This window comes from Hylobates moloch, unplaced genomic scaffold (genome assembly GCF_009828535.3).
Source record: "Hylobates moloch isolate HMO894 unplaced genomic scaffold, HMol_V3 SCAFFOLD_12, whole genome shotgun sequence".
In the NCBI taxonomy this organism is placed as follows: domain Eukaryota; kingdom Metazoa; phylum Chordata; class Mammalia; order Primates; family Hylobatidae; genus Hylobates; species Hylobates moloch.
The window spans coordinates 1,223,051-1,235,691 of NW_026652287.1; the positions used below are offsets into that span (position 1 = coordinate 1,223,051).

Genomic DNA, 12,641 nt, shown 5'->3' on the forward strand with positions numbered 1-12,641 from the left:
CCCACCCCAGGGAGGGTGTCCCCACAGTCCCTGCTGGAAGACATCAATAGTGATACTCAGCAGGCGTGGCAGCTCACTCCTGTAATCCCAGCACTTTGGGAGGCCAAGGTGGGCAGATCGCTTGAAGTCAGGAGTTCAAGACCAGCCTGGCCAACGTGGCGAAACCCCATCTCTACTAATAAAGTACAAAAATTAGCCGGGCGTGGTGGCACACACTTGTAATCCCAGCTACTCGGGAGGCTGAGGCAGGAGGATTGCTTGAACCCGGAGGCGGAGGTTGCAGTGAGCTGAGATCGCAGCACTGCACTCCAGCCTGGGCGACAGTGAGACTCCATCCCAGAAAAAAAAAAGAAAAGGTGCTCATCACCCTCCCCCGGGCCATGTCCCTCCCTCTGGGGCTCCCAGGGCAATGGCCATCAGCCTGCACTTGTCCTGGCACCACAAGGCACTCACCTCCATAACCAGGTAGACAGAATTAGCCATTTCCTGCAAGACAGAAAAGAGGCTGTGAGAGGTCCCAGTGCCACCGGTCCCCACTGCAGGGAGTCTGGCTCAGCCCCAATTCGGCCTGGGCAGTCCCTGCAGTGCCAGGACTTAGCTGGTCAGCCAGCGGCCGGGAGACGAGGACATCTGTGGGCCACGTGCTTTGTAGGTGGGTGTGTTCTGTTTTGTGGCCATCCAGGTCTCCATCTGATCAAGGCAAAGGCCCCTGGTCTCCCTATACGAGCAACAACTCCTGGCAGAGGACATACGCCCTAGCAGGAAGGGTGAAGGCCAGGTGTGTGGGCAGGTGTGTGTGACCCTCAGGCCACAGAAACTTCTCAGCTCCTCAGCCCAGGATCAAAGACACCAACCGGGATGGTGGCAGTGGCTCACACCTGCAATCCCAGCACTGTGGGAGGCCAAGGTGGGTGGATCACAAGGTCAGCAGTTTGAGACCTGCCTGGCCAACGTGGTGAAACCCCGTCTCTACTAAAAATACAAAACTTAAACAGGTGCAGTGGCTCACACCTGTAATCCCAACACTTTGGGAGGCCAAAGCAGGTGGATCATGAGGTCAGCAGTTCAAGACCAGCCTGACCAACATGGTGAAACCCCATCTCTATTAAAATACTAAAATTAGCCGGGCGGGGTGGCGCGTGCCTGTAATCCCAGCTACTCAGGAGGCTAAGGCAGGAAAATCGCTTGAACCCGGGAGGAGAAGGCTGCAGTGAGCCGAGACTGTGCCATTGCACTCCAGCCTGGGTGACAGAGTGAGACTCCATCTCAAAAAAAAAAAAAAAAAAGAAGACGCCAACAGATTGCAGGTTGGCGCTGCCAGGTTGACGCAGAGGCCTGCAGGCCTCCAGCTGCCCTACCCCAACCTGGCTGCAGCTCAGGCTGCCACCCCTCGCCCCAATGCTTTCGGTCAGAGGCGTCTCAGCCACCCCCTCCACTGCTGGGCCAACAAGACCTGACCAGCAGCTGCTCAGCCCTCAGCTCAGACACAGACCTGACCGGGGGTGCCACCGGCACCCACCCTTGCCTGCCCCCATGAAACTCAGAGTGAGCCACCGGTGCAGACACAGCACACACCCCAACGGCCAGCGTGCGTACACCCTCACCTGGGACTGGGAGCCTCCCTGTGGCCCACCACTCACTCCTCGCAGCCACAGGGATGAGTCCTCATCACCCCTGTTTCACAGACAAGGAGAGTGAGGCCCAGGAAGCCACATCAAACCGGGCAGGCTGGGCTGGAGGAGCGCGGACCCCACACACCTGACTCAGGGCCTCAGAACAGGAGGAAGCCCTTCCCACACAAAGCCCCCTCCCTCTGCCCTGTACACATCCACATGCTCTAGGTGCGTGCAGGGAAGCGAGTCCACACCTGTTGTAGGGCCGTCCCACTTCTACCCCTGAGTGAACCCAAGCTCTCTCAAAGCAAAGGGGAGCCGTGTCTGGAGGGGGTCTGCAGGAGGAACACCTCTCAGTGCCTGTGGGAGCCGGGTCCCACACAGGACCCCTGCTCAGCCCCCAGTCCCAGGAGGCCCCGACCAATCAGAAGGCACCCCTGGTGGGGGGACAGCCACAAAGCCACTGGGTGATGCCTGCTTCATAAACGCGAGAAGCCCGTGCCCCAGAGCTGCCCCCGCAGAGGAGCTGTGGGCTGGATGCTGAGCAGGGACAGGCTCAGGAGAGGGTGCCTTTAGGGAGGCTAAGGCCGATGCTGCTCAGGAAGCAACCCCAGGATCCACAGACACTGCAGGGCCAGGCCAGAGGGAGACCCAGAAACCCAGGCACAGTCTAGAGAAGGTGGGACCTGTCCACGAAGCAGGCCTCAGCCCACCCCACACACAGCCTGTGCACCCCGAGCCCCACCTGGCCTCACCTGCCTGCCCAGGAAGAGCATGTGGGGAGCCCAGGGCGAGCACGTGGGGAGCCCAGGGCTCCCAGCAGCTGTGGGGAGAAACAATCCACACAGGGCACAGGATGGAGCAAGAGGGACTGCAGGGACAGCTCCAGGCAGAACCCAGGAAGAAGGGGGAGACGAAGCTAGACCCAGAAATAACTTCAGGACGGCAATGCCCACTCCCTGACCTGGGCCCACCATTACCCTCCCCACAGCCCCTCCAGTGAGTGCCCATAGGTGTCCACATTTCTCCTCTCCTCTCTGGGGGCCACCTGCCCTGGATCACAGAGCCAGGGGCTCCCTAAGACCTGATCTGCTCATCAGAGCTCCAAACCCACCAGCAAAGCCAGGACAAGCAGGGATGTGTCAAAGTCAGAGGTATCCTGGGGGAACACCCACGTGTGCAGAGCAGGAGCCTAGCACCCCATCCCCCAGCCACTCACCCAGGACCGGGCTGTATGCGACAGGAGCTCCCTCTGGGCAGGGCGTGCTAACTGAAGCCCTGTAGCCTCCTCCCATCCCCAAACACTAAGGCAGCCACCTCTCACCCCTAGGAAGGCAAAGGCCTGGCCAGGTACGGTGGCTCATGCCTGTCATCCCAGCATATTGGGAGGCCAAGCCAAGAGGATCGCCTGAGCCCAGGAGTTTGAGACCAGCCTGGGCAACATAGCAAAACCCCATCTCTACAAAAAAATACAAAAATTATCCAGGTGTGACAGTGCACGCCTGTAGTCCCAGCTACTCAGGACTGAGGTGGGAGGATGGCTTTAGGCCCGGGAGGCCACAGCTACAGTGAGCCGGGAGATCATGCCACTGCACTCCAGGATGGGTGACAGAATGAGACCTGTCTCACAAAGAAAGGCAGAGGCCCACCAGGGAGACCCCTGTGGCACCAGTGACTGGCCCACAGGACCCTGGCAAGGAGGCTCTTCCCCCACCCCATATGCTGCCCACACTCCAGCCAGGGTCCCCAACACCCCTACCCAGGGCACCTGGCCCTGCCATCCCTCCAGCCACACTGGCCTCACGGGTGCTGGAAACCACCTCACTACTGACATGTCTAGACCCCTGGCCTTGCCCCAGAGTCACAGATGTCACCCCCTAGGTCACCTTCCTCCCTCCCCACTGTGCTGGCCACCCTCCTGTGCTGGCCACCCTCCTGTGTCCCCAAAACCTCAGGGGGCACCAACTCCCAGGAGGGAGTGGGCAGGGGGCTGTGGGACTGAAGCACCTCCAGGCTCTTCCCTATACTTCAAATGGTTGCTTGCAGAAACCTGGCCCATGCTCAGCCTCTCTCCTAAAAGGTCCTCTCCAGCAGGGGACTCAGGGCCAGTGTGGGTGGGGCTGCAGGGTAGGGTGGGGGCATCCACCTCACCACAGGCATTCGGGTATTCCCAACTCCCCTGGGACAGATGACAGCTTCACACAGGCCCTCAGGCTGTGGGCATCCAACTCCCTGAGCTGGGCATCGGGGCACACCAGGGCCTTTCCCGCGTAGGAGCCCAGGCAGCAGGCCACAACCAGCCCACTTCCCATACGAGCACACCGAGGCCCCAGAGATTGGGGGGCGTGCCCAGGCTGGAAAATGGCAGGACAGTCCAAGCAGGTGGGCTGGAGTCCCGTCCCCACTCTGCCAGTGCAAATGCCAAGCCAGTAACCCTCTGTGTCCCTGGAAGGGCCTAGCCTTGCTGTCTCCAATGCTGGCAGAGTCAGGGATGAGGAATGAGGACAAACAAGCCCAGGACCACCCCCTGCCAGGGCTAGGGAAGCTCCTCCAGGGCAGCTGCAGGCCCAGGCCCTGTGCCACAACACCCCCCCGACGGGGGCCCCCAGCTGGGCCTGCCACCCTTCCCACCGGCAGCGACTCTCTCTAGGGCTCTTGAGGAGGGTCAGGTGAGAGCACAGCCTCACTGGCCACAGCTGACCTCCCCTGGGCCCACCCAGAACCCACACAGGGCATCGGGTTCCACCTCTGCCTTGCAGCTACATTTGGTTTTCACAAGCTACCCTGGGGAGTGGGGACCAGGCAAGGTCCCAGCATCAAGCCACCCAGTTAAGACACCAGAAAGGGCCACAGCTGCCTCCCTGGGCTCCAGGGAAGGAAACCGGCCACCCAGGCAGAGCAGCTCGCCTCCCAAGACAGGGTCCGGGGGTCCATCCCGTGGTGACACACACAGCTGTGGCCACACCGCCCATGCCCTAATCAAACACACCAGGCTCCCTGCACCATCACCCCCACCCCAGGAGGTGGGTCCCACCTTGTCGCCTATTTAAAGGGAGGAAACGGAACAGCTGCTGACCATTCCACAGGGCTGTCCCTGAAAAGTCCCAACACGTGCATCTGAGGCTCAGAACACTTCAAAAAGACAGCAATATCAACACCCCACTGTCTCCAGGCAGCATGCCTGAGGGACCTGGGACAGCACTCCCCAGGCAGGCTGGCCCCCACACCCTGCACACACCCACCCACGGCCGGCCAGAGCCAGGTGTCCCGGGCAGCCTGGCACGGGTGTCTGGGCACGTAGGAGGCTGCCCCACCCCTGGGGTGCTAAGGTGCTTTACTTAATAGGATCCAGGCTCCAACCCTCTGCCAGCCCTACTCTTGTCTGGTGATCCTGGGCTGGGCCTGGTGAGCAGGCACTGACCTAGTTCACACCTCCAGAGCTGGCTCCAGAAAGTGGCAAAAGCCACAGCTGTGGCTGGACAGAACCACTCTGCACCCCCAGGCGGGGTTCCTGGACAGCTCCCAAAAGGGAAGGGATGCCAGCTCCACCCTAAGAAGGAAGCGCCACCCTCTGGCCCTGGGGAACCAACCACCTGCAGCCACCCATTGTGTGTGGGCCTCCTGGGGCTGCAGCCCAGGCTGACCTCTGCAGCCTCCTGCCTGCTGGGCCTGGGGGTCTGGACAATCCGGGAGTCAGCCGCAGGGGGTTGAGGCAGGTCCCTAGATGCAGTGAGGCAGGGGTGGGTGGCCCGACCCTTCTGAGGGCATGACCTTGCTTGGAAAAAGCAGGAAATAATCCCAGTGTGAGTGGGGGGGTGGGGGGCTGTGAGCTGCGGAGACCCTCAGGAAGATGCCAACTGCACACATTCCTCCCGAGACCCGGCCATCCTAGTTGGCGCACACCGCAGTAAAAACTGTTCCTAGCAGCTCTGTCCTTCAGGCGGCTGAGACCCGACCCCCAGGCATCGCGGACAGATACTGATACCAGGTGACAGTCCCACAACGGGGTACCGAGCAGAAACAAAAACCAACTCCTGTCACCCACGGAGACACAGCACCCCTCAAACCTACGGCTGACATCCCACCTCCAGGCTTAAAGTCAGCATGTGGCAAAGGGAGCGTGTGGGAACCAGGAGCTGGCTCACGTGAAGAATGAGAAAGCAGAGGAGGAGGGGGCACACAGGAGGATGGATGTGCCCTGGATAGGAGGGAGGAGAGCAGCCTGGGACGCGGGCATGGCTTTGGGCTGGCGCTTGCTACGCCACACAGGGCCTGTTGTGGTGCATCTTCTCATCTGTTTTGCACTTTCCAGTATTTTTATCCCACGATTTTTTTTTTTTTTTTTTTTTTTTTTTGAGATGAGTCTCGCTGTCGCGCAGGCTGGAGTGCAGTGGCACAAGCTCAGCTCACTGCAACCTCTACCTCCCAGGTTCAAGCGATTCCCCTGCCTCAGCCTCACAAGTAGCTGGGACTATAGGCGCCCACCACCACACCCGGCTAATTTTTGTACTTTTAGTAGAGACAGGGTTTTGCCATGTTGGCCAGGCTGGTCTTGAACTCCTGACCTCGCCGGGCGCGGTGGCTCACGCTTGTGCCGGGCGCGGTGGCTCACGCTTGTAATCCCAGCACTTTGGGAGGCCGAGGCGGGCGGATCACGAGGTCAGGAGATCGAGACCACGGTGAGACCCCGTCTCTACTAAAAATACAAAAAATTAGCCGGGCGTGGTGGCGGGCGCCTGTAGTCCCAGCTACTCGAAGAGGCTGAGGCAGGAGAATGGCGTGAACCCGGGAGGCGGAGCTTGCAGTGAGCCGAGATCGCGCCACTGCACTCCAGCCTGGGTGACAGAGCGAGACTCTGTCTCAAAAAAAAAAAAAAACTCCTGACCTCAGGTGATCCGCCCATCTCGGCCTCCCAAAGTGCTGGGATTACAGGCGTGAGCCACCATGCCCAGTCTTATCCCAAGATTTTAAAAGTTAAAAAAAAAAAAAAGATATACACAACTTTGGAGGTAATTCCAGAACTGCCTGGGCCCTGGGGGCCCCTTCACAGGCCCCTGCCCAGGAGCTGGGTACCCACCCCACGGGTTTCTACTCGGCCTGCATCCTGCCCCAACTCACGCTGCAGACAGCCCCCTAGCCAGACCAGGCCAGGCCTGGCAGCCCCCTCCTCACTCTGGGATGGGGAGTCACAGTCTCATGTCAGGCTGGACTGCCTGGACCTACGGTCTCCCAGGCCCCCTAAGCAGGGCTGGACACCTCTTGACTCAGGTCTCCACCGCAAGTAACTCACGGGCAGCGGCTCTGTCTGCAGGGCCTGAGTGAGTCACACCTGTGTGGCCCAGCAAGACCTTCAGCTGCAAGGAACCTGTCAGATGGCGTGCTGGCCAGGGGGGCCACCGTCAGCAAGGCCTGTAGCCATCGGCCCTCCTCCCAGGGCACGCTAGGCAGGATCCCAGCCTGGCTCCACAGCCCTATACCCTGATTTCTGTGGTGGCCGTACTCCTGGGGCCAGGCAAGTCCAGACACTGACACCACACGCTCAATAAGGAGGCCAGGTGCTCCAGCTGCCTCCCAACAGCTGTGGTGGACTCAAAGAGCAAAACCCAAGGTACACACTTCCCAGGCACTCACATTTTCACAATTTTGTATGGCTAAAAAAGAAACCCAATACACAAAACCCAACACAATAAGAACAAAAATAACAACCTTAACAGTCAACAAACAACATGGAGGGGAATACCTGTAACCTATCACAAAGAAGCTACTTTGCTTCATATATAAAGGACACCTACCAATCAAGAATATTGACAGAGCGCTTACAAAGTGGCAGGCACAGTTCTAAAGACTTAACATACTCAAGTTGCCATCACAACCACAACAGTTTTTTTTTTTTTTTTTTTTGAGAGTTTCACTCTGTTGCCCAGGTTGGAGTGCAGCAGTGCAATCTCAGCTCACTGCAGCCTCCACTTCCTGGGTTCAAGCGATTCTCCTGCCTCAGCCTCATGAGTAGCTGGGACTACAGGCATGGGCCACCATGCCCAGCTAATTTTTGTATTTTAATAGAGGCGAGGTTTCACCATGTTGGCCAGGATAGTCTCGATCTCCTGACCTCGTGATCCACCCGCCTCAGACTCCCAAAGTGCTGGGATTACAGGTGTGAGCCACTGCACCCGGCCAACAGTTTTTAAAAGGTAAGAAAACTGAGGTGCCAGGAGGCTACCTGCCCAATGTCACACAGGTAAATGTTGGAGCTAGGATCCAGCAAATGGCAGAATGGCTCAGGGGCCACGGTGTTAAGCATGGTACCCTCCAGCCTTGGCACAAAAGGGACCAAGAGCTTGCCAGAAGTATGTGCCTAATCAGGTACGGTGGTGCGTACCTGTAGTCCCAGCTCCTCAGGAGGCTGAAGTGGGAGGATCTCTTGAGCTCAGGTGTTCGAGGCTGCAGTGAGCCATGATTATGCCACTGCACTCCAGCCTGGGCAACAGAGTGAGACCCAGTCTCTTTAAAAAATGTATTAAAATAGCCAAGGTGGCTCATGCCTGTAATCCTAGCACTTTGGGAGGCTGACGCGGGCGGATCACCTGAGGTCAGGAGTTCTAGACCAGCCTGACCAACACAGAGAAACCTTGTCTCTACTAAAAGTACAAAATTAGCCAGGCGTGGTGGCGCATGCCTGTAATCCCAGCTACCCGGGAGGCTGAGGCAGGAGAATCGCTTGAACCTAGGAGGCGGAGGTTGCAGTGAGTCGAGATGGTGCCACTGCACTCCAGCCTGGGCGACAAGAGCAAAACTCCATCTCAGGAAAACATATATATAAATATAGAAATATATCGTGCAGGCTGGGCATGGTGGCTCATGCTTGTAATCCCAGCACTTGGGGAGGCCGAAGGTGAGGTCCGGCGTTCGAGATCAGCCTGGCCAACGTGGCGAAAAAATTGTATTAATTTTTTAATACAAAAATTAGCCGGGCGTGGTGGCAGGTGCCTGTAATCCTAGCTACTCAGGAGGCTGAGACAGGAGAACTGCTTGAACCTGGGAGGCGGAGGTTGCAGTGGGTCAAGATCGCGCCATTGCATTCCAGCCTGGGTGACAGAGCGAAGCTCCATCTCAAAAAAAAAAAGAAATACACTATACAAAGGATAGGTGGTATTTCTAACATTCCTGTGCTCAGATAGTGAAGCTCATTCATCACCAATGAAAAAGAAAACCGACCAGGCATGGTGGTTCACTCCTGCAATCCCAGCACTTTGGGAGGCCAAGGTGGGTGGATCATGAGGTCAGTTCAAGACCGGGCTAGCCAACATGGTGAAACTGTGTCTCTACTGAAAATACAAAAATTAGCCTGGCGTGGTGGCAGGTGCCTGTAATCCCAGCTACTCGGGAGGCTGAAGCAGGAGGATCGCTTGGGCCTGGGAGGCGCAGGTTGCAGTGAGGGGAGATTGTGTCACTGCACTCCAGCCTGGGTGACAAGAGCAAAACTCAGTCTCAAAAAAAAAAAAAAAAAAGAAAAGAAAAACCATAAGAGATGTCATTTTCTACTTCTCACATGAGCCACGATGGAAACCTCTGAGGGCCGCCCTCCTGGCAAGGACCTAGGGAGACACATGCTTGGAGACAGGTGAGAGGCCACTGGCATTGCCTCTCTGGAGGTCAATTTGGCAATAGCTACCCAAATTAAAAACCAGCATCCCTCCTACCCAAGGATTCTACTTCTAAGGATCCAGTCACAACCACCCTGATGTACCAGCATCCCAAAATAACCTCATGTCTCACCTACAGGGCCTTGGTGAAATCAGTTATGGAATCTCAGGCAACAGGCACCCCATGGCTGAAAATCACCACGGCAGACCCAATCAGGCCAGCAGCTAGCACCTCCACGATGGCTCCTCCAACCCGAGAGAGCACTCCCTCCTCCCTCACACAGCCCTCACAGCCCGTGCTTTCTGCTTCACAGAGGAAGAAATAGGGCCGCAAACTAAAGAAGCTGTGTGTGCACATGGCAGCCAGGACTGGGCCCCTCATCAGTGTCAGCCTGGCTCTCGACCACTGTGCTTACAGATGGTGACCTCTAATAAAGAGGGGTAAACTTTTCGAGGGTTTTGTTTTGTTGTATGCTTTTGAGACAGGGTTACACTCTGCTGCCGAGGCTGGAATGCAGTGGCAACATCACGGCTCACTGCAGCCTCAAACTCCTGGGTTTAATCAATCCTCCCACAACCTTCACAGTAGCTGAGACATGCCACTATGCCTGGCTATTTTTTTTTTTTTTTTTTTTTTTGAGAGACAGCGAGTCTTGCTGTGTTGCTCAGGCTGGTCTGTCTTGGCCTCCCACAGTGCGAGGGTCACAGGTGTGATCCACTGTGCCTGGCCGAGGGGTAAACTTTCCCATATGGATTGAGCCAGCACAGAACCTTCCCCAAGCTCTCCTCTTTTAGAGACAGGGCCTCGCTCAGTCGCCCAGGCTGGATGGAGTGCAAACTATACTCCTAAGTGACAAAATTCACGGCGCAGAGAAGTGGGTGTGGTGGGGAAAGACACACATGAACACATCACCTTGTAAGGACGGCTGTCCCCAGGGGCGCGGAAACAACTAAGGCAGGGGCCTGAGAACGGAGGGCAGCGGGACTCCATCGGGGGCAGGACTCTCGCCTCGACCGCACTCCCTCCCGTAATGTTTGAGGATTTTCTTTTATCACCCAAATCGTTCATTACCCATTTTTAAAAGCCAATTATTTTTTCCTGGGTTTGGGTGCCTGCCTCAAACATTGCCTTACCGACACAGGGCAACAATCCCCGCACCTGTGGGGGCGAGGGCAGGCTAAGCTGCAGCTCCAGCAGAGCCCGGTGCCCGGAGACAGGAGCGCCCGCGGCTGGCGGCTCTAAGTGCTTCCTGAGTAGAGAAAGCCGCAGTGTTGCCAACACTGGAGGAAGTGGCAGATGCCCACAACCAGGTGTGACATGTGGCTGACTGGGATGGAGCAGGACCTGGGGATACTGGTCCTGGGTCTGCGGGGGTCGTGTGGACAGTCACAGGGCCTGGCCTGGAGATGCCCAGGACTGGACCTGGGGAGCCCTGGAGGGGAGCAGCAGGCAGCGTAGCCCAGGGTGGAGGGGGAGTCCCTCGGAGTCGCTGCCTGGCCAGGGACAGCTGTCCACTCCTTGCTGGCTCCCAGAGCCATGACGCATGTGCAGGCTATGGTCCAGGCAGGAGGCTTCCAAACATGGGGAGGATGAGGAAAGAGGAGGAAGGGAGGGAGGAAAGCAGGGAGAAAAGGGGTGGGAAGAGGGCGGGAAAAGCAGCGAGAGGGATGGTCCAGCTCCAGGACACAGTGTGCCTGGGTTTCCAGGTACTCGCTGGACCTGGACCCCCCCCCCCCAACCTGGCACCTTGTGACAAGCCTCGGTCCCCAAGGCCACAGCAAAGCTCTGACAGGCGGAGGGAGGAGGCCACCAAAACACGGCCTGCCAGCCCTTCCCTCAGCCAGGGGCTGGGCCCTGGGCTCAGTAAACAGGTCGCAGAGCCATTAGTCAGCACTTTGGCGGGGCGGATCTCCCGCCTCAGGTTCCTGGTCCCCAGGACGGCACCCTGGCTCCCACAGCCCCAGCCCTGCCTGCCCTGGGCCCCGGGACACGGAGGCAGCACTAAAGCCAGCTGGTCCCACCGCCTGCTTCCTGGGGCCAGCCGGGCCTGAGGTCATCTCCTTGGCCAGCCAGCGGCAGCCGCCTGTGCCCCGGCCCGGCCCTGACTGCCAGCGAGCAGGAGTCTCCGGCGGCCCCTCCCCCGCCCCGTCTGACGCAGAGCGAGGCCGGCCAATGCCGGCCGCAGGAGCAATGTCAACAAACACACGGCCTGGACAGGTGGGCCAGGCCAGCAGTGCTTCCAGGGCCAGCCGGGGACGCCGGACTCAGGCAGGGCCCCTAGGACTGACGCCCGGCGGGGAGGGGATGCCTGGTCAGGGGAACTCAGCCCTGCCCTGGGGGCGCCCTGCGGCCCAGACACCCGCTCCCCGGTCTCACAGCTTGGGAAGTCACAGCAAGAGCCAGCCCCAGCCCAGGCCTGGACCCAGGGTGGAGTCTCCAGGGGCCCAGTAGACCCCAGCCTGGACAGCCTCAACACCAGTGCTCACCAGGGGATCCAACACCTGGGGCCACAGTCCCCCAGCCCGGTCCCCAGCAGACAGCAGCCCAGAGGCCTTACCTGGAAGTCGTACAGGGCCACGATGTTTTCATGTTTCAGTTCCTAGGACAGAAACCCAAGTTTCTTATCAGTGTGGGGAGGGGGACTCGCCCACGCCCACGCCCCCTCCCCCAGCACTAGCTCACCTTCAAGATTTTGATTTCCTTCCCCAGCAGCGTCTGAGACTTGGCGAGGTTTTTCTTGTTAATGCACTTGACGGCGACCTCCAAATCGTGCTTCTGAAAGCCAAACGTGCACCTTCAGGGCCAGGGCTGCCCCTCGCAGGCCTCCCCCAGACCCCAGTCCACACAGGTGGGGCCCTGAGATCATCCCGGTTGGGGATCCCGGGACTGGAAGGCCGAGTGGGGAGCCAGATTGAGGATCGCGCTGGGGGTCCTGGGGTAGGGACCCAGCCTGGAAAGCCGGCTGTGGGACCGGGTGCGGGGTGTCCCGCGGTGAGGGTTTGGACAGGAAAGTCGGGCTGGGGGTCTCGGAGGATCTGGGCTGGAAAGTCCAGCAGAGGATGTCGGGGCGGAAGTCTGAACTGGAAAGTCGGGCTGGGGGTCGCGGGGTGGGGATCGGCCTGGAAAGTCGAGCGGGGCTCTGGGGAGGCGTGGGGGGTCCCGGGACAGGCGGGGAATCTCGGGGCGGGGATGCCGGGGCAGGGGGGGGGGGGGGGGGGGGGATCCCGGGCCGGACGGGGGCCTCACCTCGCGGTGGCGGCCCTTGAAGACCACCGCGAAGGCGCCGTGGCCGATCAGGTCCTTGCGGGAGAACTCGAACTTGCCCACGGTCTCTGTGCCGCCGCGGCCGGGCTCCATGGCGCGGGCGGGCCGGGGGCGCGGGGC

The 12,641-nt window shown here is 59.1% G+C and overlaps 1 protein-coding gene across 2 annotated transcripts in view; it reads right to left on the reverse strand.

The window, feature by feature from the left end:
- Window positions 1–12,641, reverse strand: part of ULK1 (unc-51 like autophagy activating kinase 1) — a 28,650-nt gene extending 16,009 nt beyond the window's left edge. Inside the window, exons 1-4 of one of the 2 annotated variants that reach the window (XM_032168250.2) lie at window positions 12,504–12,641; window positions 11,940–12,032; window positions 11,815–11,856; window positions 454–486 (exon numbers count right to left, since the gene is read on the reverse strand). In XM_032168250.2, the coding sequence (XP_032024141.1) occupies window positions 454–486; window positions 11,815–11,856; window positions 11,940–12,032; window positions 12,504–12,614 (279 nt within the window). In that variant the 5' untranslated portion in view covers window positions 12,615–12,641. The remainder of the gene's footprint in view (window positions 1–453; window positions 487–11,814; window positions 11,857–11,939; window positions 12,033–12,503) is intronic. The other variant, XM_032168251.2, reaches the window with a different exon arrangement.